Source organism: Thermothelomyces thermophilus, chromosome 2 (genome assembly GCF_000226095.1).
Source record: "Thermothelomyces thermophilus ATCC 42464 chromosome 2, complete sequence".
In the NCBI taxonomy this organism is placed as follows: Eukaryota; Fungi; Ascomycota; class Sordariomycetes; order Sordariales; family Chaetomiaceae; genus Thermothelomyces; species Thermothelomyces thermophilus.
Genome location: NC_016473.1, coordinates 5,152,679 through 5,176,944, shown reverse-complemented (window position 1 = coordinate 5,176,944; position 24,266 = coordinate 5,152,679). Strand labels below are relative to the sequence as shown.

The window sequence follows — 24,266 nt, the reverse complement described above, 5'->3', positions numbered from 1 at the left end:
TCGGGCCTGCGGTTTGTCTTGGAGCCACCGGACTAAACTGGAATGCATCATAATCACTTTCCCGATTTTCGAACCATAAGTTGTCATCAGTCCCATTCGCGATAACTTTCTGCCCGGTAACGACTGACCCTTTCCCTGACTGACAGCTCCTACTTTCCATGCCTCCTATTCGTATTTAGCCGCCTCCTTTGCAGCGTACAAATAACCATCCATCCCCGCTTTTCATACTAACCTACTATCTAGCGGCCCTCCTTCTCTTACCCGTCGTTCTGCGCCTGAGCGGCAGCCAAGGCCGCCTCTACCCTCTTCCTCATGCCCCAACCAGGCCAGCCGGGGAAGCCGCCGGGAGGAAGCTGCGAGATGGGGCCGGTGGGGTTCATGACGCCGCCATTTTCCGTCCAGAAGGCGGCCGGGTTAACGCGCAGGTTGGCGTTCTGGTCGATGCCAAAGCGGATCCAGGCGAACAGGCCGTCCTCAAGCTTGTTGCCGACGAGGGCGTAGCGCACGATCGGGTCGTCGCCGTTGGCGCCCGCCCGGAAGAGGAAGTCGTTCTGGTTCAACACAATCGCCATCCTGTTGGTGTTGTACGGCGCCAGCTTGTCCGCCTCGGTGATGAGACTCTGGTCAAAGTATAGTTGGCCCACGTGCGCCGCCCGGCCGCCCGTGATCGTGTTGTTGGCCTCCTTGGTCGCGCCAAGGTAGACGATGGCTGCAGTGACCCATTAGTCCTCCTTGACTCGGCATGCTTGGCTGAAAGTGGATCGAGGTCCGCCTCACCGTGAATGTGGGTAGCACGCCCCTCGTAGTGGCCCGGGAACAGCGAGTCAAAAGAGGCAATGCCGTGGTCGTCGGTCGGCTGCACGCCGCGGAGGGTGGTACCCTGCAGGATCGAGGAGTCGTTGGGGTCGCCCATGCCCGGGTAGCCCTGGACGCCCGTGTAGATGCCCTGCTTGCTCATCAGCCAACCGACTCCGGCCTCGTTTCGAACAACACAAACAGAGAGAGAAAAAAGCAATATTGTCTACTAACAGTCGAATTGGAGCTCCAGACGTCGACAAACGCATCCGTGACCGTCTCGCACGTCTTGTAGTCCACGACCTGGATCGCCAGGGTCAAGGGGATGCCCGGCTCGCCATTCGTAATGTCCTTTCGGACCTCCTCTCCTTTGACGTCTGCGTAACACCAACGAATTAGTGACCAAACGATTGCTGACAAGCCACTCCCCCCCTTTTTTCGACTCCAACCCAGCTCAAAGACTTACACAGAGGGCCCTGGTCGACAGCAGGCATCAGCATGCAGGCCCCGTAGTCCTCAAACAGCGTGCTGAGATCCATCCCCTCGGTGACCGTCTTGTTGCTCTTGTGGTCGATCTTGATGACATCGAGGTAGTCGCGCGGGCTTATCTTGGGCCTAGAGAAGGGCGAAAACAATCCGTTAGTGACTGATGCCACTAATACGCCGATTTTTCCCCCTCTCCTCGATTCTGTTTGTCCTCCAGTAGGTAAGGAGCGGGGCCTACTTTTCCTCAACCGGAATACCTCGCGCACGCTTCAGCCGATGCAACTCGCGGCCATGGTGTTCGACCGTCCTCTTGACGAACTCGGGTTCGTTGAACTTGGCCGCACAGTGGGCCAGAGACTTGCGCTCGAGGGGGAGGGCCGCGTGCGCGTACACCTTCTCCTTGTGGGCCGGATGAGCCAGCGCGGGTGCTGCGAGCAGCGCGCTCATGAGCAACTGCTTGAGCGTCATGGCTTTTGCGATAATTACGCAGGGGGGTGCAGACCAGAAGAAATGCTGCCCGGGTAGAGTTTAGACACTCAAGACCTATGAATAAAAATGCTGAACACCAGGAACCGTTCACATCGAAAAGCGGAAGGGATTATTGTTTATTAAGGTTCAGACCCTTCCCTGTCATGCCCACCCCTGCGGTCCTGCCTTCCTACCTCACAGCACCATGAGCCCACCCCACGGTTCGGTTCTGGGCTCCGAACGTTTGAAGCGGGAAGGCACCCTCAATATCGGGGTTGCAATCATGGCAATTCACCCGACGATAGGCGCCTGCTCCAGCGTGAGGTCATGAGCCGGGAAGGGGGGAGGGAGAAAGGGGAGACCCAAGAAGCATCGCCGGCGTTCTGCACTTATCAAAACCCCCGTTTCTATATCGCCCATACAACTCCTGACATTCGCAACCTCGCTGATTGGTGTCCTCTGGAGAAGATCTTGTCCTGGCCGCACGACGCCAAGACGAGCTCCCCGGCTTTTAATCTCCGTTTGTAACAGCGCCAGTTTAAGGCGGGCGAATCGGGTCAATCGGCGAGAGTGGCGGTTCAAGGTGCCGGTTAAAACAAAAACAGATCCGAGCGAAACGCCAGCGTGTGTAACGGACGTTAGGCATGACGACTCCCTGGATGGGCCTGGGGCAGTGTAATTTGTTCTGTACGTAGGTATGTATGTACATATTACCTTCGAAGCAGTGTGCAGTAACACGCCCGCCAAATAGATTACAAGCTCTTGGCTCGGCAGTTGGGGGTCGGTTTCCAACGCTCCTCTCTCCGGCTCTCGCGCTGCATTCATTGGCCTCCTCGGTACTGCCTCGTAACACTTGGCGAGCGGTTTGCCGGATTCCGGGCTCTCCCCTTTTGGCCCACATTCGATTTTCATTGACCGGTTCCTGATGACGGGATTGTCGATCAGGATACTGGTTCGGATTAGCAATATAAGAAATACTATTCGAACATCATCTGCGTCACGCAGTGAGCATGACAGCGTGGCGGGAAAACGTTTCTTTGGCTCGGTCAAACGGGTTCTAATTACGCAGTTGTCGTTCGATGTTTGTTCATGGCTGCGCTCTGATCTGCCACTTGATTTGCGCGCTAGTTCATCGCCCGCGTAGCTGCGGCAAATCAATTAGGAAGTTATTAGTTAAGCCGTAACAATTCCGTGTACATATGTACATACATACGCATCGTATGGAATGCACTGTTTTAGAGCGTTCCTTGAGCCCGGTTGTCAGGGTTAAGGTTCATGTTGGTTACAGGCCAACACCTGCCCCTCTCCCCCTCCCTCGGCCGGTCTGTCCTTGTTGGTAGGGCAGTGGTTGGTGCTGCGACAATAAAAACACTCAGCGAGCTCTTGCTCCTTATCTCTAATCCACATCCGGCTCGTCGGTTCAACAAGATAAAAATGGAAGCCGCTTACCACTCCCTGTTGTCCCTAGCTAGTCAACGGTTGGTAATTGATAAGTTTTGTGGCCGCACGGGCTATAGAACCGATACTGCTATCGCTATTGCAGGCCTGAGGGCTATATTGCGGAATTTCCGCAGTGCTGATCAGGGCACTCGCCGCCCTAAGCACGAGGTGGCAGGCGGTACCTGAGGTGTGACATAGACCCTTACCAACACCTTCTTACCTTGGGGAGTCTTGGTATGTAATGCAAGTACAGGCAGGTAGGTCCGCCGCAGTTGTCCCTATCTGCGGTGTCCCGCAAATGCACATACAATGCGACTCCCATACGGACCGAAGACTTCCCAACAACTCGAATCCCACCGCCGCCCGAGCGATACCAGCCTATGCGCTTTTGCAAGGTGAGCCTCACGGGACTTGAGCCATTGCCAACTTGAACCCAGCGTGTCCGGTTCGCACCTCAGAAGTCTTTGCGGTATTAACAACCTAAGACGCTAATGCCCTAGCGCAAACGTCGGGATCTGATGCAGACGACGAGATTCCGTGGAAATCGCAGATATCGAGCTAGGCGTCGTCGTCGGCTGGTGGCCCGATTAGGTAATCACCAGCTTGCTCTCAAGTCTTCAATCAGCGTTTCCCAGCTGCTCATCGAACAACATATAATCGACTTCTCCCGATGCACAAAAAAAGCAACATGTCCGAAAAAGTGGCACAAAAAGGCGTTGATGGGCCCGAGGCGCTCCGGTCGCCGTCCTTATCCAGAGTCGGACAACACAATGACATGTGTTCCGTATTACCTGAATTGGAGGTTTCCCGAGACCCGGAGTTGCTGATACCACCATCGATCGGTGTTGACAAGACGGCCTAAACGGTTGTTGAACAGCTGCAGGTGTCGCGTTCCATCCCATTCCGCTCGAGTTAAAGGTTCCAGATCCATTGGTGAGAGACAAGAGAGACCATCTGCTGATTACCAGCGACAGCGTAAACCTGTCGGCCGTTGGCACATATTAATTATTATCTATTCCCTGGGCCAGGACAAACTGCGGCACCAAGGAGTTCACAGCAGCAACTCAACTCAACCTTAGAGTGTGTCTAGCTAATTTGCCTCCCTCCAGCGCCTGGGGTATAAATTGGGCCCGCAGCTGTTAAGTCTTCGCTCCATTTCTGCTGCTTCAGATCCCTCCTTACTGTGGTAGCAAGCTAGCATTGAGCTTCATTCGCCGTTGTGGAGTCTCGCGGCGTGCGCCAAGACCCAAGTCGTCGGTATGTTCTCCGTAGTCCGTACTGTATGTATGTGCCTTGGCGTATCCTGGCTCCAGTCTTCAACTAGGTACTAGGTAGTTCCAGCTGGAGCCATTAAACCCCTCACTCCGCACTTACGTGAGCCAGATCGCGAAAGCACGGTTCTCTAATTACAACCTCCTACAAAATAAGAATCTGAAACCCACCAGGTTGCTCCCAGCCAAAGAAATCACAACAAGTCGTATACAGCATGGCAACCGCAGACTCGACCACGGCGCCCGCACCGGCACCCTGGTACGCGGCATACCCCGCGCCCAAGTCCGAGGTGGTTACCATCTCGCGCGAGGAGGTGCTCGAGATGCTCAAGACAACTCCGCTCGAGAAGAGAGACTTCGTTCTGGTGGATCTGAGGCGGAACGATTTCGAGGTGAGTTGACGGGTTTGTGGGCTGTGATGATGGCCTGTGAGCATGCGAAGCACTCCTGAACAGTTCCTGGTCCCGCCCTTCTCATTCGTAGCTTCTTGGCTTGACCGATATTTGTGGGGAGAGGCCGTGAACAGTAGATGTATAATTAATAGTCATAATCTGGGCAAGGTACCTTACTTACGCTGATGTCAAACCAAGGGCGGCACCATCCGCGGCTCCATCAACCTCCCAGCGCAGAGCCTCCCCCTGACCCTGCCTTCGGTATATGCCACATTCAAGGCGGCTGGGATGCGCAAGGTCATCTTCTACTGCGGTATGGTCATCCTTCCCCAACTGTTCTTCTTTCTTAACTGTGTTTCCGGTGTCTCCCCAAAATAACCCTGCCTAACTTGACTAAACAGGTTCGTCCACCGGCCGCGGAAGCAGGGCGATGGGTTGGCTGGCGGACCACATCGCCGAGGTGGGCGACAAGGACATGAAGAGCCTCGCGCTGGCCGGGGGCATCAAGGGCTGGGCGGCTGCCGGGCCCGAGTACGTCGCGTGGATGGACGGGTACGACGCGGCGGTGTGGGAGAAGGCTGGCACGGGATGTTAGCTGGATGCCGCCTGGTCGTTCATGTCGAGGAGTTTGCGCCGCGGCCTGCGTAATTTGACGTTTTCGACTTGAAGTGGAATTTCATTTTCCCAGATTTTTTGGGGGCAATGTGGGCACCATCTTGGTTTATGGTGTCGAGATGGCGGTCTCAAAGCGAGAGAGAGGTGTGACAATGGGAATAACGCTGCGTAGGATGCAATTTGCCTTTCCGTCGGCTGAGCCTTAACGAGCGGCCCCAATAATCTGTCTCACCCTAACTTTTGGGGCCGTTAGGGTCAGGTAAAAACATGCGCAGCGGTGCTAAGAAAATGCCTCAGGAATCACCTAAGAATTCGGCCTTCCTGGGCGTCTCCATTTCTGATCCGGTTGCCTATGTTTGCTCATTCCAACGAGCTGGAAATTCCCGGGCGAGATTTGAGCAGCAAAGAAAGTGTGGCTCGCCCAGCACGCAAATGCTTTGACCGGGCCGGGCCAGGCTCCCCATGCCCATCGCTGGGTGGGGTGCCCGGGGTTCCCGCGGGCACCCGATCCATTTTCCGCGATTCCGCGACGCGCGAACAACCCACTCCATCTCCGCGAACCAAGTGTGGATTGGCACAAAAGACAACACGCAAAACGCAAACACACATCACGCAACGCGCAGCGAGCAACGCGCAACGGCCAAAAATGTCCTCGCGAAGGCCGCCGAGGGGCGAGTACATCGAGACAGAGACGGGCAACAAAGTGGCTCGCAAGGCCACGCTCGTCGGCACGCAGAACATCATGCTCGGCGGCAAGACGGTCATCCAGCCCGAGGTCCTGATCCGCGGCGACCTGATCCGGACCATCCAGGCGTCCGCGCAGTCCGCGACCGGCGCCGCTCCCAACAACACGGCCGTGTCAATCGGCCGCTACTGCTTCCTCAGCCGGGGCTGCTGTCTGCGACCTCCGGGTCGCCTCTACAAGGGGTATGTTTTGTGTCCTTCCCAAATCCGTTGCTGCACCCGGCAACAGCCATGCGCTGACGATATGGGAACTGGAAACACCCGCAGCGCATTCACATTTATGCCCCTCCGCATGGGCGACCACGTCTTTGTCGGCCCGGGCGCCGTAGTGCAGGCCGCCTCGATTGGGAGCCACGTCCACATCGGCAGCCAAGCGGTCATTGGCGAGTTCGCCATCATCAAGGATTACGTGCGCATACTCGACGGCACAGTCGTACCCCCCAACATGGTGATACCCAGCTTCAGCATCGTCGCCGGCCAGCCCGCGAGGCTCATTGGAGAAGTTCCTGAGGGCGGCCACGAAGCCTTCGAGCTGCGCGATCTCTACAAGACGGTCGGAAACAATCCTCAGCCGGCATCATGAGCCTGATTGGCATGATGGAAACGACCCATGAAGTACTCTTAATGGACTCGCTGCCAGGGGGTTGGCTTATACTCTTCCCCCACTCACAGGCCAATGACTGGGTGATTTACTTGCGGCTCGCACCTATTTTCCACCCGCCGTCGCCTCCTACCGTTCCAGCTTGAGCCAGCTCTCGGCATTGTCCTTGACGCTTTCCTCCAGACTCCGCCAGCCGGTATGCTGCCCCAAACGCGCCAATAATTCGGCGCCCCTCTGGTTCGGCACTTCTGTCTGATCCCACCCGAAGTCCTTCACCTTAGCCATCTTGTCAGCGTGGTCGGGGTACAGCTCCTTCAGGATCTCGGCGACACGGAAAAAGCTGTATCGCTCGCCGAAACCGAAGATGCGCTCCCCGGTGACAACCGGCGTGGTCGCTAGCAGGGCAACATACAGACGGCCGGTGTCCCGACAGTCGACAAACCACTGCGGCTGTAGCATGTTCAACACGTCGACGTTGGTGTTCTTCCACACCCAGTACGCCATCCCCGCCGTGCTCGGAATCCCCTGATTCGCCGGGTCGAGGCACTCGCCCAGGACCGTGTCCGGCAGCACGGTATTGAACGCGTACCCCGGTTTGTTCTTCTCCACCCACTCCCACACGCCCTGCTCGACCAGCGTCTTGAGGGCCATGAACACCGCGAGGCCCTTGCTCCGAGCGTTGACGGACTTGTCCCTCGCCAGCGCGACGGCCTCCTCGTTCCAGCTCTCCCCGGTCAGGCGGACCTTTCTGCTCGCGTTGGGCGTCCAGGCCGCCCAGGCGGACGACGTGAACACGACGGACCGGATCCCGGGCTCCGCCGCCGCCGCCTCGAGCAGGCCGGTCTGCCACGTCAACTCCTCCGCCGCCCCCCGGTCGGCGTCCGCGACCGCCAGGTCCGAGGACCCTAGCACGTGCGCGACCCCCGACACCCCGCGCACCGCCGCCATCCACGCCCCGGGAGCCGCCACGTCCGGCACCTCGAGCAGCTCGAACAGTCCGGGCCCGTGCCGCGCGCTAAAGAGATCCGTGAGGTAGGCGCACCGCGTGGCCGAGCGCACCGTGCCGCGCACGCGGTACCCGTGCGCGAGGAGCTGGTCGGCTACGTGGGAGGCGATGAGCCCATTGGCGCCCGTGACGAGGACCAGAGCGCCGGGCGGGATGAAGGGGTTAGAGATGGGTGTGGGTTTGAAAGGAGTCGTCGTCGTTGTCATTTTGGTCGGTTTTATCGGGGTACGGTCGTTTTTCACTATCGCTGTGGTGGTGATGATGGTGGTGGTGATGATGGTGGTGGTGATGATGGTGGTGGTGATGATGGTGGTGGTGATGATGGTGGTGGTGATGATGGTGGTGATGGCGGCGATGGTGTTGGGTGTTGCGGGCTGTGTTTGACGGAATGGGATGATTGAAACAGACAACGAGAGGAGAAGGGGGGGGGTTATAAGGGAGAAATTCACGGCATTGCGCCTTCCGTCATCGTGAGGCTCGGACTTAGCACTGGCGGACTTTGCACTGGGGCACACCGAGCTCTGGCTAGGACCTGCGCGTCGGACAGCTAGTAAGTTATACCTGTGTCAGCTGCCCCATTTGTCAGCCGGGCCAGGCCAGGCTGGAAACCGAGCAGATGTGTACACAGTGAGATGCATTTCTCCGTCATGCGACTATTCGTCATTGATGCTTAATACTCTTTCCGACGGCCTGCTGTCCATTGATAATTGTTGGTCGCCTCTCCGGATATCAAGGTCAAGTATCGTGATTAATACCTATCGTCCATGGCGCTGTCGGTGCGCAGTATGTAGGTATGGAATTACAGTACACTATACAAGCATTGGTTCGGATTGCTCTTGCAAGCGAGGTACCAGTGGGAGACACTGAAGGCGCGGAGGTGAAGAACGAGCAGATCCCATTTCCTCGTAATAGCACGTACGAGACAACAGCGGAGCGAGACAACAGAGATAATAGGCAAGTCTTCTTGTTATCGATTCGATTGCCACATTGGTATCGGATGCTTCAGTGTCACAACACCCTGTGTGTAATTATACCTACCTGAGATACATTATTAGATATTTCGTTTGTAGGTCATCACCCGTGCTCCTGTTTGGGTTTTGTCTAGCCTGTGCTAGGTGATCCTCTTAGCCCACGCAATGCTAGCTTCTGTCAACAATTTGAACGCAATTCCAAGTTCACAAACAGTATCAGGATGATGAACTCGCAGTCTTTCCGTCCGCCATCGCTGGCGCGCCTTTCCAATCCTGTCTATGACCATGTACATACATACATAATTATACATTACATACACACACCATACACACAGCAAAACGAACTCCCAAGCACCAATCCGTCCCCTCGCCGACCGGTTCACTGCGCAGGAGCCCTCGCAGCAAGCCTCTCAGCAGCCTCCCTCGCCAACGCCTCCTTATCAGCAGGCTTATACACAGGCTTATCCGCCAGCAACGCACTCTTCTCATACAGCGCCCTCTGCTTATCAGTCAGAGCTTCCCACCTCCTCAGCAACTCCCGAAACTCCACCCCCCGGTCGCCGGCCCCGGCCCCGGCCCCGGCTCGGCCGCCAGCTCGTCGCGGAACAGCTCAAACCCAGAGCCAGGAACCACCGGTTGATGACCAACCGCCCTAGGGAAATTCTTCCTAATGACCTCGGGCGGGTTGAGATCTCCCTCCCATACCTCCGACTGCTGCTGCTGCGAAGAAGAAGAAGAAGAAGAAGAAGAAGAAGAAGAAGAAGAATTCGCCCCGGCCTTCCGGACTAGCGCCCTCTCCAAGCAAGCCCATACCTCGTGACGTCTTGCCTCGGCCCGCGTACGGTACGCCTCCTTCTGGTCCTCGGGCAGGGCCGCCCAGTCCGGGCAGATGCCGTACCCGCAGGAGCCGGTATCTTCCTGGAAGATGCGGACGGCGCCCTCGGGGGAAATGAAGCCCGGTGCCAGGGGCCAGAGCCGCAGAGGTCGGTTTGCGAGGGGGGCTGGCATGGCGACCATGGTGAATGGCGTGACTTGAGAAGAGGAGTGGACAGGTGGGGGAAGGGACACGAGGGATGGGGGACACAGCTTGTAGGGAGGCGTTGTAGCTGTTGATGCGGGCGAGAAAGTCTCCCTCGGGCAGGTTTCCGAGCCGGTACTGCTCTCGGAGGGACTGCATGGCGTTGACGATCTCGCTACGGGTTTGCCCCCGGTCGGGCTGACCTTGTGGTGCTGTGGTGGTAAACTGATGGTTGTGGCGGTGGAATAGACATCGGGAAGGATGGTACTGGTGTAGAACTAGGGCCAGGGACGGAACCAGGGTCGGGACCAGAAGAGGGGAGGCCGGCTGCGAAGCCCGGCAGCTTTGAAGACAGTGATATCCAACCCGAGGCGGCGCCTCAGTAGGGTAAGGACGTGCCCAAACCCCGGGATGCCGTGGGCCGCCATAGCCCTTGACGGGCAATAGGTCTGGTCGTCGCAGAAGCTGTTAGCGATCAGCGAAGCCTCCTCGTCACTAATGATAGTGTCGAACTGGCCAAGGTCTAGAGCGTTCTTAGCCTTTGCGTAGAGCTCGGTCGGCGTGCTTGACTTCGTCTGTATTTATGGCTTTGATTTGAGGGGTGTTGATAGTTTCTGGATATCAGTGCCAACCCCATTCCAACGTTGTATCGTTGAAATTGCCGTCTGGAAAATCAAGAAAGCACTCAGTCACTGGTATTTCCGTCTCTCTCGTGCTTCGTCTTGGCGGGTCATCTCCTCCCGGATCCTGGCGTCACACACGCCTGGGTACGCGCAGTCGCATCCCACCTCGCTGCCCCTCCTTACGGTGCGCATCGTGAGGGAGTACCGATCCCGCCTCGGCACCGTCCGCCCGTCGATGATGTCCGTCTTGCGGGCCCGGATTGCGTGCGTGTAGCCGTAGCGCGAGGGGCCCGTCATGAGCAGCAGCGAGCGCGCAGGCAGCAGGAGCTCCCACGCGGGAGGCTCCTGCTCCTCCTCCTCCTCCTCCTGCTCTCCTTCCTTATCTTTCTGCTGCTTCTGCTGCTGCTCCCCGCCCTTCTTTCCCTCGTGGCGATGATGGTGGTCATCGTCCCGTTCACCCTCACCTGGCTGGTTGCGGCTCGGCGCGGCACCGCCATCGGGCTGCAGCGACCGCTTGGGCAGCCGCATCTTCCGGGCGTCGTTGGGTCCGGACATGCGGAATTGCATGGGCACGGCGCTCCCAAACGACAGGCTGTATAGGGCCTCGCCGAACATGGAGTGGGTGTCAACGTGGGGCGGGATGCCGCTGCCGGGCGGGTAGTACTGGACGGTGAACTGGTCGGGCAGGTAGCTTTGAATGGGGAGGCGCGGGAGCAGGCTAGTGATGTAGGAGGGCACCGGGGTGAAGTGCGTCTCGGAGGCGCCGAAAGTTGTGTAGTCGAAGTGGTAGCCAAAGTGCCGGCTGACGCGGCGCCGCTTTGCAGCCTTGGCCTCCGACTTGCTGTCCCGCCCCGGAACGTCTTGCGCGTGAAACGCCTGGATCATGGCGGCCTCTTCCTCTTCAGTGATGAAATCGAGGGTCAGCACCAATCCAATGTCGTCCCAGCGCAGCGTGTTGGGCTGCGAAGGGTCGACTGTGGGAGCCGGCGGCGGGCCCAAGACTGCCATGTTGTGGTGGTTGCGACTATGGAGTTGATATTTGACGTCTTTAGGAAAGGTCGTGGTGCTGGATTGGTTGATGGTTGATGTCTGCCACACATGTTAAAGTTGCATGAAATTGATGAACCTCACTGCTTCTTTGAGCCCAAAGAAAATCAGTTCAAATCAATTCAGGTCTCTGGGGTTAGGGTTAAGGTACCAAGTTCGTAGGTTACTCCCTAATTTCTCTGTGCAAGCACGGGGAATGGAACCTGAACTGAGAACGAGCAACTTCCCCCCCCTTCCCCCAACTTACCTAGTGTCAGCAGTGCCCCTGATGGCCAGTCGAAAGGCCTACAGAAGATATGCCTGATGATACAATTATTGGCTTACTACACCCACGGCCTCGTCTTCGAACTTCTCATGTTCCAAATTCCCTGGCCGCAACGGACTCAGCCGCTCTCTTCGCTTGCAGTATTTCACGTTTTGGAGCCGTGATTTGTATTGGTCTGTCCTAGTCCACGAAGATTGCTGTTTATTAAAGGGAGTGCGGAGACGCGAAGAATGCCATAAAGATATTTAATTGCTGCAATGTGACCGCCGCCATGAGAACAACAAAAGATGCCACACCATGAACCCCTCTCTTTTTGTTGTTTTTTCTCTCCCCTTTGCCTTTTGTTTTACTCTAGCAAACTGTACGGAGTATCCCCCCCTTTTTTTTCTCCACAACACCCTCCACAACACCCAGCAACCCCCACCCACCAAAATCCCCACCCGGTTTTGATAAGATCTCATAGAATACTCCGTACCTTAGTTTGGGCCAACAGTTGATCATGAAGGAACAAGTCTCCCAGAAAAAAAAAAGCCGCACCACACACACTCTCTCTATCCCTCTCCTTCCGTCCCCTCTCCTAATTTAAATAATGATTTACCCGCGGACCCTGGCGACAATGACCGAGTTGACGACCTGGCCGTAGGGGTGGACGACGACGCAGCACTCGAGGCGGCGGCGCAGGGCGGGGGTGGCGGCGAGGTCGACCTCCGGGTACAGGCAGGTGCGCAGGCCCCAGGCGCTGCGGGCGACGAGCAGGGCGCCGGGGCGCATGCGGCCCGCCACGGCCAGCACGATGCGCTCCTTGTCGGCCCGCGACAGGCCCACCAGCGCCGCCAGGTACACCACGTCGAACTCGGCCAGGTCCTCTTTCTGTTGTTGCGGCTGCTGCTGCTTCCCACCCTCGGCCGCCGCCGCCGTCGTCGTTGTCGTCATCGCCGTCGTCGTCGAGGAGGGTGTCAAAGGAGGGGAGGAGGTCGACGCGTCGGGCTCGGGCTGGAGCCCGGCTTCGGCCTCGGCGCACATAAATTCCATCCCACGACCCGCCTCGCCGAGGGCCAGGCTGAGGCTGAGCGAGGCGGCGATGGCCGCCGAGTCGCAGTCGACATTGAGGACCACGGGGCCCTGCTTGCTGTTGTTTGGCTTCCTCGCGTCTTGCGGGCCGTCGAGTGACGGAGAGGGCGGTGGGGATAGGAGGGCGGGGCCGAGGAGAGCATCCTGTTGTCGTTGTTGCTGCTTGAGAGCCTGAAGCAGGCAGAGCGAGGTCAGCGGGAGCGGGCCCGAGCCGATGAAGGCGATGCGGCGCGGGGCGGTCTTGGTGGCTGACAGGATGGCGCAGAGCTCGAGGCGGGTCAGTTCTTGGTAGTTTTCGTAGTAAGGGAAGGTCCGGAGGCGGGCCTGGACCTCGTCGGGCCCGCCGCCGCCCTGGGCGGCAGCGAGGACGTGCTCGGCCCAGTGTAGCTCAAGGCAGGATTCGGCCTGGGCGCAGATCTGGCGTAGGGAGGGGAGGATGGCCTTCACGCTAGGGTTGGAGAGGACCTAGGAGGAGGGAGGAAGGGTAGGAAGGCGGGAGCATTAGCGAGGGTTCTGGTTTTGTTTGGTTCCGGGGAAGGGTACCTTGTCGACGACCTCCTGGTCGTAAATGTCGGAGCAGGCCGATACGAGATTGCCAAGCAGTTGATTTATCACTTTCCCCGGGCGGAGGTGCGGCAGCCTCAGCAGCTCGGCATGGGTCTCGACGATGCGCTGGACCAACCACTGGGCTTGCTTGCTCGTCGAGTCTGCCAGCTGGTCCCGGAGAATGTCGGCCTTCTCGACGATGGCGAGGGAGTTGTGTGAAGCGCAGGGACAGGGATCCATCTTCATCTTGGGGCTCCCCAGCCGCAGCCACGAAGTTAAGAGCGACATCTTGGAATGCAGTGCCTGGACTTTTTGGTTCTAATAGGGAAGAGTAGAGTTGAGGAGGATCCGGGCTCGAACGGTGAGAAGGAAGAGAAGTGAAGTTCAGGTTTCAAGAGCGGCTGACGACCAACAGTCCAGATCAGGTCGGGATATCTCGAGCGGACTTCAGGATCGTCTCAGGGTCGGTGAAACAACAGGAGGCTGGGCAAAAGAAGCACAAGGATGAGAACACCAAAACCAGAAAAATAAAATAAGAACAAGGAGAATAAAATTAAAAACGAAACCAACAGAAACAAAAATGCACCGGCTTACAGTGTATAACGAGTTATTTCCCCATCGTCGGGCGTGAGGGGGAGAGGGGCTTCCACGCCTGCCTCCACGCCTACTGCGTCTCGCGTCGCACGAAAGCGCCCATCAGAGTGGGCAGGCTGCATCTTGTGCGGAGCGGTGCACAGCTGCAGTGAGATGTGAGGCGCGTTGGGCACCAGCAGGCTGCGAGAGGCCATCAAGGTACTCTCGGGCCGTCAAGGTTCTCGTAGAGAGCAGAGGGCAACGGAATTGCTGCTGCGGTCGGCTGGTATCGGAACCAAAACGGAGAACCGGCTCCCGTTAGGCAACCACGGTCAGGATAGTAGGCTGTACTCCGTAAGGGCGCCCAAACCCGGCCACACCCCCTGACAGGCTACACGGCGGCCAAGCGTGTAGGCTGGAATGATCCGCTAGTCCAGCAGGGGGCCGATTTGTTATGGTTAGGGTATTTCAAACGCCACCTCCAAGGCGCCGGTGCGATGTGATGCGATATGATGCGATGTGGTTAGGGTATAATTTAGAAAAAACGCCACCTCTAAGGCGTACCGCTCCAAACTGGAATCGAACAGGTTACCTTCTACTACGTTGGGGTTGCGCAGACGTTTGCGCCAAGGGCGTAGTTATAACCTATCGGAACCAAAACGGAGAACCGGCTCCCGTTAGGGAACCACGGTCAGGATGGTAAGGTATAAGGGAGCCCAAACCCGGCCACAGCTGGGCTTTGTTAAATCGGGAAATTGGGAAGCGGCGCAAGGTGCCACAGCCAAGCTCCAAAAGCGGGCCCCGGTGGTTTGGCGGTGTTGGTTATCAGATCATCTCACTGATCTGTTTGCGGCCATCAAGGTTCTCGATTCCCGTGCCGCCCCAGGGAATACGGAGTACTCCGTACACGTAGTTGGTACGGAGCAGCGCCTTCCCGCTCGTCTCACTCCCCTGCATTTTTTGTTCCGCGGTACTTCGTGCTCCGTAATCTGTTTGTCTCTCTCGCTTATGGCCATCCGATCCAAAGTCCGAAAACGAACTCTTTGATGACGCAGACGCCCTCGCCCTGGTACTTGGCCGTTTCACTGTCGATATGACCATCCAGCGGTGAACAACCCGGATGATGACTCGGCCCTTCAGGTCCCTCGGGTACTCTAAAAAGCGAAACATCGGCTTCCCAGGCCGCCATCGGCTCTCTCCTCGACCTTCCACCAACAAGCAAGCTCCTGCCTTAGCTCTGTGAACCGGGTACCTGGTAAATTAGCATTAATTCGTCTGTACTTGCATTCCGTCCATACAGAATTCCTTCTTTTCACTGCCCAGAGCCGCTCGACTCCCCCCGGAGTCTTTCTCTCCAGCGAGATTCTAATCTTAAACCTCGTCAAATTCCAGGTTGGGGTGTTGGGACTCGCTAACAACAGCCATCGCGACCACGGACTGCTTCATTTGTTTCCCGTTTTCTCTTCCTCTGCTTACTCCGCTTCTTCATCTTCTTGTTCTTCTTTTTCCTCTATTCTCTACATCACAAACCTTGCTCTGCCAGCTCGAGGGAAGCCTGCCGCAAATGGCTCTCGGGGTTCTCCCAAGTCAGGTCCATGGCTGGCCTCTCTGTCTCGGCGATTCGGACGCAGAGTCCTCCTCGGCGCCTCTCGATACTCCCCCCTCGCCCTTGAGTGCTGCAAACGGTAAGTTTCGAGTGTGTGTCCTGCTGCCCGTGTGGTTGCTGATCTTGAACCAGGTCCGAGCAGTTTCTCCCGCCCCTTCTTCTGGGAGCTTGTCCCTCTCTGCGACCTGTACTCGGTCGCTCACATCGTCCTCCTACCCAGCTCGCTGCGTTTCTCATACACCAGCTCGTCGCTCCATGATGGCCCCGGCTGCGCCAGCCGCGCTAATGGGGTCGGCAACGGCCATCGCCCACACCCGGATCCTCCCTCGCGATTCGTCGAGGCCCTTCAGACCCTAGGCCTTGGCCCGTCCAATCGGTCCCATGCCGGAGTCTCGGTATTCACTGCTGTTCTGCCCGCAACTGACGGCTACGTCGCCCGCTCCGACTTTCTGCAGCTCCGCCTCCAGGACTTCCCATTCCCCATCTCCAAGATCCAGCACTGCGTAGAACCGCTGAAAAAGTATACAGCCCGCAGGTCGTCACCAGCGGCCTCGGTCAACTCGGAGGACGGGTTGGCCGAGCTCATTGAGCAGGCAGCGGGCGTGATCCAATGGGGCGACCTGGAGGCTTCCGTGTCCATCCTCCAGCTCCAAGAGTATCTTCTTGGGCTAACGCACGAGCTGCGGGACCGCCTCAACAACGCTCCCTGGCTCACCCCGCGCCCCATCCCCCGCAGGCGGGTGGCCCTCATCAGGGGCCGGCCCAACCTGACGGCCGGCGGGCACGTCTACCGTGCCGCGAGGGCACTGGGGATTGACCTCGTCATCGTCGACGACGAAGGCCACTGGCTGCAGCCCGACACGGACGACAACCGCCAGCACCGCGAGGCTTTCCTCGCCGTCGATATGACCGAGGACGCGGGCGTCGCCGACCGCATCGCCGACGCCATCGCGAGCTACCCGCTGCCAATCCACGGCGTCTTCACCCTCTCCGACAACTTCTTCGTCACCACCGCCCGCGTTGCCGCCCTCCTCAACCTCCCCGCCAACCCGGTCTCGGCCTTCGAGATCTCGGTCGACAAGCACCGCTCCCGCCAGCTCCAGGACGCGCCCGGCCACACCGCCCGCGTCTCCAGCGTGGACGACCTCGACGCCCTCCTGTCCTCGGCCACCTTCACCCCGCTGTACCCGCTCATCGTGAAGCCGACAAAGGGCTGGTCGTCCGAGTGCGTCAGCAAGGTGTCGTCCCCGGCCGACCTCGCCCCGGCCGTGGCCAAGGCCACCGCCCGCCACGGCAGCGCCGCCGTCATCGAGCCATTCTTCGACGGTCCGGAGATCGACGTCAACTTTGTCATGCTCGACGGCGAGGTACTCTTCTGCGAGGTCGCCGACGAGCCGCCCTGCCAGGCCGACCGGCGCGACGCCAGCGTGCTCGACACCTTCAGCCCCGAGGCGCTGACCATGCCGAGCGCCCTGCCCGCACGCGAGCAGGCCCTCGCCAGGGACACCATGCGCGACGTCCTGGTCCGGGCCGGGTTCCGCACCGGAGTGTTCCACGTCGAGGCCAGGATGGTGAGCTCGGCCGTGGCCTACGGCGATGCCGGCGAAGGGGTGGTCGATCTCGTGCCCAAGACGAGGAAATATGGGGATGAGGAGGAGCAGAAGCAGAAGCAGAAGCGAGGGCAGGAGGACGGAGAAGAGAAGCCGGAGAAGGCGGCCTGCAAGCTGCTCGAGATCAATGCGCGCCCGCCCGGGTACCGGGTCAGCGTGCCGTCGGGGCACACGTACGGCGTGGACTTCTTCGCGGCGCACATGCTCGCCGCCGTGGGGGACCACGACCGGCTGCGGCTGGCGGCCCGGCCGTTCGACCACGCGCAGGAGGGCAGGACCCGGGGCGCCCAGTACTGGTCGCGGCTCGTCTACGTGCCCGCGCCCAGGGCGGGCGTGGTCCGGTGGCCGTCGGGCCTGTCCCCCTGCGAGGAGCTCAAGAAGCGGCGGCCGGACCTCAGGGACAGGATCGTCGTCGCCGTCGACTACTGCGTCCCCGGGGAGCGCGTCGGCCTGTACACGGACGGCGCGAGGACGTACGTCGCCCACCTGCTGGTCTGCAGCAGGACGAGCAGGAGGGAGGCGATCCAGATCGGAGAGGAGGTGCTGAGGGAGTTCTACATCGAAATCGATGGCGGCGAGACGGAGAATGGCATGTAAGCTTCTCTATGACCGAGAAATCGGCATTCGTCGATCTGTACCCACCCCTTAATTATTCTCCGGTATTTGCTAGCGGGAGTTATGGCGGTGTATCAAGGTTGGGTTTAGATTTCTTCTTCTGTTTGATTCCTTTTATGTTCTCGGTTTTCCTTGGCTCTCCCTGTACTGCTTGATCGAGGGATATGGATCAGTTAGAGAATTCCGGAGTTGATATTAGATGGAGATGTTATTAGATGTTAGACTAAGGTATGTAGGTTTGTACTGTATTATATAGATAGGTACGTATGTACATACATAATGCGTAATTAACAGCTCCAAAGGATTGGCCAACAAAGGCAATTAGTTATTTACCGCTCACACCAATCTCCATCCCATGCTGTGGATGGATGGATGGATGGATGCGGAAATCAACGATCGTACCATCAACCGCACCGAAATGGAGGACAAAGGACACTGACCCGTTCCCTCTACACGGGTCGACGAAGTAAGAGGGAGCCAAAAGGGTAAGATGGAAACGGTGGGAGGGTTTCGTGCGTATGACCGTAAGTGGACTTCGACGTTGAGCTGTGCGGCTGTTTGCTGGGACTAGCACGGACGGGTTGACAATAATATGGCGTGGCGTATAATACGCGTTGGCTGCGCTGTTCGTTAAGGTCCCTCCCGCAAGCAAATGTCCCTTGGTGATAGAAGATAGTGGTTCCAATTGATGGAAGAAAGTTGGTAAGTTGTAAAATGTTCAAAAGAGCAATGTCTCCTTCCTACGTTGGCTGGCCCTGTGGCTCTGTATAAGTAGAGGATAGGAACAAAGAACCCTCCGTTTGCCAGCCCGTTTGCCAGATCCACAGGGCTTATCCTGACAAACGCGTCCGCAGACAAACGAACTGTATCACTTGGGCAGGTTCATCGAGCTCCAATCGCACAGCCTGGACGTGCTAGCGCTTCTGCGGTGGCCAAATCAAGGAGTAATCAATCAATAAGGGATCGGACGGGTCACGGAGGTATCCATTGGGCTCTTCTTCCCCTTTCTTAAGGCATAATTAATTAGCCCATTGAATGTCTGGCATGGATTCGGAAAGCTTTATACTCGTCGTAGGTTATGTCACGGCAGTGACTGGTTACCTATATAAGGGCGTGTTGTTATGCTTTTGGGAAGGCAACAGCAAATGAAACACTTGGTCGGCTGGCATTCGACGGAAGTCGCTCGGTTCACTTCTGACGGAACCAAAACGGAGAATCGGCTCCCGTTAGAGAACCTACGCCAGAATGGTAGGCTATTATAAGGCCATACGACAACTTCCGTTGCCTTATCATAGCCGCCGCGAGCATTCAACACTCACACGTAGCTCGCCTAGTCTCAGTAATCAAGCCTAGCTCTGCCTTAGGGGATAAAGTTGCAACAGTTCTGACCAGGTAGCTCAGCAAGGTTCACCGACCGTTTGCTCCAGAAGTTTGGGTCTGAATGCACGTCAAAGCGCCGGAAGACCTATTAACCAACTGTCTAAAGCGTTCGTTGGAGACGAATCGACTGCCACGCTTGTAGTCGACGTTAGTGCGCCGGCCTGCCCCCGGAGACTGTAACTTAAGTTTCGCGGAGGAGGAGGAGGAGGAGGAGGAGGAGGAGAAATATCGTCAGGGCTGGCCCTGTTCAAACACAGCAAATATAACACGATGGCCGAGCCGAAGACGCTCCCACTTCACGGGCACTTCATCGAGTTAACAAGTGCGGGCAGCCATTGCCGAGGGCATGAGTCAGACACTGCTCGGTGCAAGTTCGTCATAGAAACAAGTCAATGAGAAGTAGCTATTCCATTCTTGAGGCATCCCGTCCAGACCTGTAGCGACATGTTCGTTCCATGTGTTTTGACCCGCTGAGCTTCTGAGGCTTTCGGGGCCCGTGTTCTCATGACGCCCGACGTGGGCGCAGACATCCACGGGCCGGAGAGCATACATTTGGCATCGTCATCTGCACATCACCAGAAGTGTGGAGCCGGCACCACCCTGGGGAAGGTGAGGAGCTTCAAACAGCTCTGACTCTCCGCAATACCCCACTGATTACAACCTCACCGGGCTGGCCGACCGACGCCGCATTACAGCCACCCCACGACTCCGCGCCGCCTCGCCGGATCTCAACCCGATTCGCAATCCCCGGGGCCCTTTTCAACGTTGGTCCCTCCCTCTAGGTCGTCTCGCCGCGATGGCTCCCGCCCAAGGTGTGTGTTGATGCTCATGTATCTCGCAGTACCCACGAGCGACTTCTTCTCGCAGTAGGGAATGTGTTGCCCAGTCTTCGGATCCCGGTATTGTTTGGCCATGCCAAAATCGATAAGGTGTATCTTGTTGGCAGCCGGCGTTCCCGGTCTCCCCAGTAAGAAATTGTCAGGCTTGATATCTCGGTGTATAAAGCCTCTCGCATGAACAAGTTCGACGACATATAGCTAGGAAGCATATTAGTATCAAGTAATCTGGGACTAGTATATATACATACCATACGCTTGGCTAACATGGCCACTGTCTTGAGTGTAAACCTCCGCCCGCACTCTCTGAAGAGGCTTTCTAGAGAAGGCCCAAGAAGGTCCATGACAAGAATGTTATGAAGGCGTAAGCGGCCGAAAAATAAATGTTTGGAACACCATCTATTAGCTGTTGTTAGCGAACGGTTTTCTGTAAAGGCTGCGTTGAGTCTTACCGCAGCTGGAGAGATTTTTGTAAGTACGATACTCGTCTCGTAGCTGAGGGTTGTCGGACTTTCTCGGTTCCTAGTTTCAGTATGGACAGCGGACAACCACGAGACCGCCAATGGGGAAGTGATGGTCACCGACCAACCTCCTCTACTAGGCAGCAGTCATGCTCCCATTCTACAGACGATGAATGGTGTTCCGGCACTGAGGGTGGACAACCACGAGGCTACTAGTTCGGCTGATGAAGCTTGGGGTGTGTCAGGAGCTCAAGTGGTGATTGCCGACCGAACTCAGTTTCAAGGTAGCAGCCCAGCACGGCGGGACGATTTGGGAGACTTTGATGCTCCCCTTCTGCATTTTATGAATGGTATTCCGGCATGGAGGGTAGACAGCCACGAGTATACCAGTGCAGCTGATGAAACCTGGGGGGAGTCGGGAGCTCAAGTGATGATTGCCGACCAAACTCTGCATGCTCCCATTTCGCAGATTATGAACGGGGTCCCGCACGGCGGGGGAGGCGGGGGGGCGAGGGGAGTACAACCATGAAACTGCAAATATAGCTGGGGATGTTCTGGCATACCACGACCCATGAAAATAGCTATGTAGCTTTACCTCCCGGAGAAACTTCAAATGCAAAGTTTAGCCCAATTCTCGTGCTTTCCTTCTCCATGTCAGAGACTTTTTCTACCAACGCTTTTGAGTAAGGAAGGACTATTTTCGCCCAGTTGGCGATTACTTCGTCGGTGGCATATAGAAACGTGATTGCGTATCCTTCCTTGATTTCGAAACCGAGCCGCGCGTCAAGAATTACTCTACATAATGTTAGAACGCTGACACCACAATATAGAGTTGTAACTTACATGCCACCGTCTGGGAAGTCTTTGTGCTTAGGCTTAGAGCCCACGCGATCCAGCTCAGAAAGAGGTATTTCGTACAAAGACCGTCTGCTCCTCGAAGTAGCCATCTCATGGAGATGCGAACCGACGTAATACGCCACTTGCGATCCTTTGGCCCACAGGTGGACCACGAGAACACGCCGACCGGCCCTTGGGCCGCCCCGCCTAAAGCATTCGACGTGACCAGGGAACTCCTCGTATCTCAGCCAGTGACCGAGACTACACTTTTCGAAGGAGTTTTCGAGGATAGATCGGATGCGCTAATCCTGTTAGGCAGTTGTTATATATGGGATGTCCTCGTCTCCTTACCTGATCAAAGGCAAATTGTCGGCAGAAATCCAAGCCGTACTCTGTGAAGTACGGGAACCCCCTCTCCTCCATCTCCCAAATCCGGTCCCCAACCAGGGAGTCGTCCAAAGCAAAGAAGCCATGCTCAAGGAGAGCTTTCTCTGCTACATCCAGTGCGAACGTTGTTGACGCCATAGGAGACTGCGTTGCTGTCCTTGTTCCAAAGATGACGATGCGGGGCATCGAGGGGTATCTTATGCGGCTAAGAAAAAATGTTTCGGGAGCAGCGGGGTTTTCCGGTCCGTCGTAGACCCCGCGCCGAGTTGCCTTTCATTCAATACCTCGGGGCCTAGGCCCCCTTAAAGGCTTAAAGATTACTTTCTCTACCCCTTTTAGTCCTTTATTTCTTTCTTTAGAATGTCTTAACTTATAAACTAGGATAGGTACTTAGAGGATAGCTTACTATTAAGCTAGGGCTAACCCTCTAAAACACAGCTATGTATCTCCTAATCCAAACCTTTGTCTGGTCAGATGGAGAGGAGTGTCGGCTATAAGTGTCCGATAGATGGTGGGTGCGGTCAAAACGACATCAATGCCTCTCTGGGCAGATGGAAAAGAGCCTACCTACGTGGGAAAGAAGAGGGTCTTCAAAGATAGAAAAGAATGACCGTTGTGTGTGTGAGATCAATAATAAGATAGGAGGCGGAAGAGGAGATTGAGTTGTGGGAAAGAGAGCTTAAGAAATTGGAAGGGGATCTTCATAACGTGTCGCTGGACAGTCTTGAGCAGCTCCAGGAGGACAAGCAGCGGGTAGAAGAGCAACAGTACGTCCTGAATCGGAAATAGGTGGCTCGGTTGGTTCTTGCCTTTCTCTACACCGCTGGCTCGGAACAAGCCCGTTCTCCTCCAAATAATGAGTGTACCGTTCCGAGTCCCTTAATCGTTGTTGAACTCGAAGGGAGAATTGCCCGTCCTTGCCATCGCACTCGAAGAACTTGTTGACTTCGTACTTCCAAGAGCCTTTGTAAAACTTGGGAAAGACGCCCCGATAATATGTGTTGACGAAACAACTATGATGTCTGAGCGTGACGGCTAAAGGCAAGTCGATCCGCGTCGGGAGCTTCCGGTCCCATTCAGAAGCAAGCTGACGGCAAGGCTCAGATGTACCCGCTTTAAGGGCGTCGCGAAACCAGCGGTACTCGATCCGGTATTCCACTCCCGACACCCAGTCCGGAGGAAGACCTGCAAGCCATGTAGGCGGCAGAAAGAACTGTCGAGGCACCGTACTTGCCCATTCCCAATCGATTATGCCTTGAATCCGTAGGTTCTCGTCAACTATGATATTGGACGGACGAAGATCGGTATGGGTCAGCACGAAGGGGAGACGATCGTCGATATAACCAGATATTCTCGTCTTCAGGTCCTCGAGCCCAAATACCTCGAGCTCTGCAACCTGTCGAGATAGCTTGTAGGCGGGGAGCTTATAAGTCTCCTCTAGGAGGTGGTATTGATGGAAGGCAAAGTCGGTGGCGGAAGCGAACCTGGCCGGCTGGATGGATAATTCGCGGTTTTGCAGTTGCAACTCGTTTAGTTGTATAGAGAGCAACGGACCGACAACAGGAATCGTCCCGCCATCTGGGTCTGGCATCAAGGAGCCTGCATAGGGGAATTCTTGCTGACGTAATTGAGCGAAGATGTCGACAAGCTGTGAGTAGAAGTACTCCCTCCGTGTTATATCCATGCACCTAAAAGCTAAGATGTCTAGCGACTGGCCGGGGATATAGCTCTGGATAATGTAGGCATGTCCAGTGGGGTTCTTCTCGTCGACGGTCCCACCACGGCCGAAGGCGTGGATATGGGGTACGGGTATCGTGGTCTTGGTTTGAAGGTAGCTACTGCTTGGTTAGAGCCGGTCGGAGGGCGAGGTCAAAATATCAAAACCAACTCACCGGACCGTAGCAACTTCGCTCTGGACTTTGTCCCAGACATTGGAGATGTAAGGCTCCAATGGAATCCTCACAACCCACTTGGTACCGTCCTCAAACTCGACGAAGTAACAGACGTTATAGCTCTCATTCGCAGGATCTCGAAACATCCGGCAGGTCTTGGACGAATTGTGCTGGGAAGCTAACTTGCAGACATCATTTGGGTCGATGGAGTCAATGAAGGCCTTCAGGCCTTCTTCAATTTGTTCAGCCGTTGGCGGGAAATTGTCCATGGGTTGATGGACCTTATAGTTTACGTAAACAAAATTTAAGAGGAAGCCTCTCGACGTCGGGGAAACCAGAGATGTGCACTCTCGCGCTGATGAGCGAAGTTGATGCCCGATGGTTGGGCAATTGGATTTCCTGCCAACGATGAGCGGATGTGGGTAACCCAAGGGTCTGTGCACCAGCGAAGCCACCGTCTGGTGGCTGAGCTGGGGGGTGCTTCTGGAGGTGGCCCTATTATAAGAGGTAATTTATTGCTATAATAAGCCCTTTAGCTTTAGCGAATCACTTAGACGCCTTACGTGTGGAATCTGCCTGGCCTACCTTTGTCTGAACCCTTTCAGAGGAAGTCTGAGCAGGGTTTGTCACATTTCAGCTGGAGTTGAAGTAATTCCTAACCTATTATAGTGTAGTCTTGCCGACAATAGTAGTAACTAGGGTGAGTAGAG

General features: G+C 56.5%; 11 protein-coding genes across 11 annotated transcripts; 3 read left to right on the top strand and 8 right to left on the bottom strand.

Moving 5' to 3' along the window:
• Nucleotides 1-257: 257 nt before the first annotated feature.
• On the bottom strand, nt 258-1,749 carry MYCTH_100089 (Intradiol ring-cleavage dioxygenase-like protein; the record flags this gene model as incomplete). Its single annotated transcript, XM_003662325.1, has 5 exons — nt 258-709; nt 778-925; nt 1,030-1,172; nt 1,262-1,410; nt 1,520-1,749. The coding sequence occupies 5 exons, from the start codon at nt 1,747-1,749 to the stop codon at nt 258-260; spliced, it is 1,122 nt and encodes a 373-aa protein (XP_003662373.1).
• Nucleotides 1,750-4,526: 2,777 nt separating this feature from the next.
• On the top strand, nt 4,527-5,633 carry MYCTH_2302941 (uncharacterized protein). The gene is made up of 3 exons (XM_003662324.1): nt 4,527-4,852; nt 5,051-5,165; nt 5,254-5,633. The coding sequence occupies exons 1-3, from the start codon at nt 4,676-4,678 to the stop codon at nt 5,445-5,447; spliced, it is 486 nt and encodes a 161-aa protein (XP_003662372.1). The 5' UTR covers nt 4,527-4,675; the 3' UTR covers nt 5,448-5,633.
• MYCTH_2302939 (uncharacterized protein) lies at nt 5,634-6,868 on the top strand. Its single transcript, XM_003662323.1, has 2 exons — nt 5,634-6,394; nt 6,479-6,868. Exons 1-2 carry the CDS (start codon nt 6,114-6,116, stop codon nt 6,792-6,794), a joined length of 597 nt encoding a protein of 198 aa, XP_003662371.1. The 5' UTR covers nt 5,634-6,113; the 3' UTR covers nt 6,795-6,868.
• A 73-nt stretch (nt 6,869-6,941) lies between these two features.
• Nucleotides 6,942-8,089, bottom strand: MYCTH_2143420 (uncharacterized protein; the record flags this gene model as incomplete). Its single annotated transcript, XM_003662322.1, has 1 exon — nt 6,942-8,089. Exon 1 carries the CDS (start codon nt 8,022-8,024, stop codon nt 6,942-6,944), a length of 1,083 nt encoding a protein of 360 aa, XP_003662370.1. The 5' UTR covers nt 8,025-8,089.
• A 1,079-nt stretch (nt 8,090-9,168) lies between these two features.
• On the bottom strand, nt 9,169-9,806 carry MYCTH_92248 (uncharacterized protein; the record flags this gene model as incomplete). Its single annotated transcript, XM_003662321.1, has 2 exons — nt 9,169-9,288; nt 9,495-9,806. The coding sequence occupies 2 exons, from the start codon at nt 9,804-9,806 to the stop codon at nt 9,169-9,171; spliced, it is 432 nt and encodes a 143-aa protein (XP_003662369.1).
• A 407-nt stretch (nt 9,807-10,213) lies between these two features.
• Nucleotides 10,214-11,472, bottom strand: MYCTH_2302938 (uncharacterized protein). Its single transcript, XM_003662320.1, has one exon. The coding sequence runs from the start codon at nt 11,436-11,438 to the stop codon at nt 10,497-10,499; it is 942 nt and encodes a 313-aa protein (XP_003662368.1). The 5' UTR covers nt 11,439-11,472; the 3' UTR covers nt 10,214-10,496.
• Nucleotides 11,473-12,287: 815 nt separating this feature from the next.
• Nucleotides 12,288-13,798, bottom strand: MYCTH_2302937 (uncharacterized protein). Its single transcript, XM_003662319.1, has 2 exons — nt 13,357-13,798; nt 12,288-13,278 (listed from the first exon to the last, which is right to left on the bottom strand). Exons 1-2 carry the CDS (start codon nt 13,645-13,647, stop codon nt 12,337-12,339), a joined length of 1,233 nt encoding a protein of 410 aa, XP_003662367.1. The 5' UTR covers nt 13,648-13,798; the 3' UTR covers nt 12,288-12,336.
• A 1,698-nt stretch (nt 13,799-15,496) lies between these two features.
• MYCTH_2138690 (uncharacterized protein) lies at nt 15,497-17,745 on the top strand (the record flags this gene model as incomplete). Its single annotated transcript, XM_003662318.1, has 2 exons — nt 15,497-15,621; nt 15,816-17,745. The coding sequence occupies 2 exons, from the start codon at nt 15,497-15,499 to the stop codon at nt 17,743-17,745; spliced, it is 2,055 nt and encodes a 684-aa protein (XP_003662366.1).
• A 1,756-nt stretch (nt 17,746-19,501) lies between these two features.
• On the bottom strand, nt 19,502-20,181 carry MYCTH_2302935 (uncharacterized protein). The gene has a single exon (XM_003662317.1). The coding sequence runs from the start codon at nt 20,055-20,057 to the stop codon at nt 19,872-19,874; it is 186 nt and encodes a 61-aa protein (XP_003662365.1). The 5' UTR covers nt 20,058-20,181; the 3' UTR covers nt 19,502-19,871.
• An 840-nt stretch (nt 20,182-21,021) lies between these two features.
• Nucleotides 21,022-21,802, bottom strand: MYCTH_2056329 (uncharacterized protein; the record flags this gene model as incomplete). Its single annotated transcript, XM_003662316.1, has 3 exons — nt 21,022-21,235; nt 21,284-21,579; nt 21,629-21,802. The coding sequence occupies 3 exons, from the start codon at nt 21,800-21,802 to the stop codon at nt 21,022-21,024; spliced, it is 684 nt and encodes a 227-aa protein (XP_003662364.1).
• A 170-nt stretch (nt 21,803-21,972) lies between these two features.
• Nucleotides 21,973-23,930, bottom strand: MYCTH_2302932 (uncharacterized protein). Its single transcript, XM_003662315.1, has 2 exons — nt 23,557-23,930; nt 21,973-23,499 (listed from the first exon to the last, which is right to left on the bottom strand). The coding sequence occupies exons 1-2, from the start codon at nt 23,823-23,825 to the stop codon at nt 22,344-22,346; spliced, it is 1,425 nt and encodes a 474-aa protein (XP_003662363.1). The 5' UTR covers nt 23,826-23,930; the 3' UTR covers nt 21,973-22,343.
• Between the last annotated feature and the right edge of the window lie 336 nt (nt 23,931-24,266).

What these genes read in the sequence shown, in the direction of transcription:
- MYCTH_2302941 (XM_003662324.1), top strand. Translation starts at nt 4,676, where the DNA reads ATGGCAACCGCAGACTCGACCACGGCGCCCGCACCGGCACCCTGGTAC. An exon ending in TGAGGCGGAACGATTTCGAG is followed by an intron (nt 4,853 to 5,050) that starts GTGAGTTGACGG and finishes TGTCAAACCAAG; the next exon opens with GGCGGCACCATCCGCGGCTC. An exon ending in CAAGGTCATCTTCTACTGCG is followed by an intron (nt 5,166 to 5,253) that starts GTATGGTCATCC and finishes TTGACTAAACAG; the next exon opens with GTTCGTCCACCGGCCGCGGA.
- MYCTH_2302939 (XM_003662323.1), top strand. Translation starts at nt 6,114, where the DNA reads ATGTCCTCGCGAAGGCCGCCGAGGGGCGAGTACATCGAGACAGAGACG. An exon ending in CCGGGTCGCCTCTACAAGGG is followed by an intron (nt 6,395 to 6,478) that starts GTATGTTTTGTG and finishes AAACACCCGCAG; the next exon opens with CGCATTCACATTTATGCCCC.
- MYCTH_2302938 (XM_003662320.1), bottom strand. Translation starts at nt 11,438, where the DNA reads ATGGCAGTCTTGGGCCCGCCGCCGGCTCCCACAGTCGACCCTTCGCAG.
- MYCTH_2302937 (XM_003662319.1), bottom strand. Translation starts at nt 13,647, where the DNA reads ATGTCGCTCTTAACTTCGTGGCTGCGGCTGGGGAGCCCCAAGATGAAG. An exon ending in ACCAGGAGGTCGTCGACAAG is followed by an intron (nt 13,279 to 13,356) that starts GTACCCTTCCCC and finishes CCCTCCTCCTAG; the next exon opens with GTCCTCTCCAACCCTAGCGT.
- MYCTH_2302935 (XM_003662317.1), bottom strand. Translation starts at nt 20,057, where the DNA reads ATGGCCAAACAATACCGGGATCCGAAGACTGGGCAACACATTCCCTAC.
- MYCTH_2302932 (XM_003662315.1), bottom strand. Translation starts at nt 23,825, where the DNA reads ATGGACAATTTCCCGCCAACGGCTGAACAAATTGAAGAAGGCCTGAAG. An exon ending in AGCGAAGTTGCTACGGTCCG is followed by an intron (nt 23,500 to 23,556) that starts GTGAGTTGGTTT and finishes ACCAAGCAGTAG; the next exon opens with CTACCTTCAAACCAAGACCA.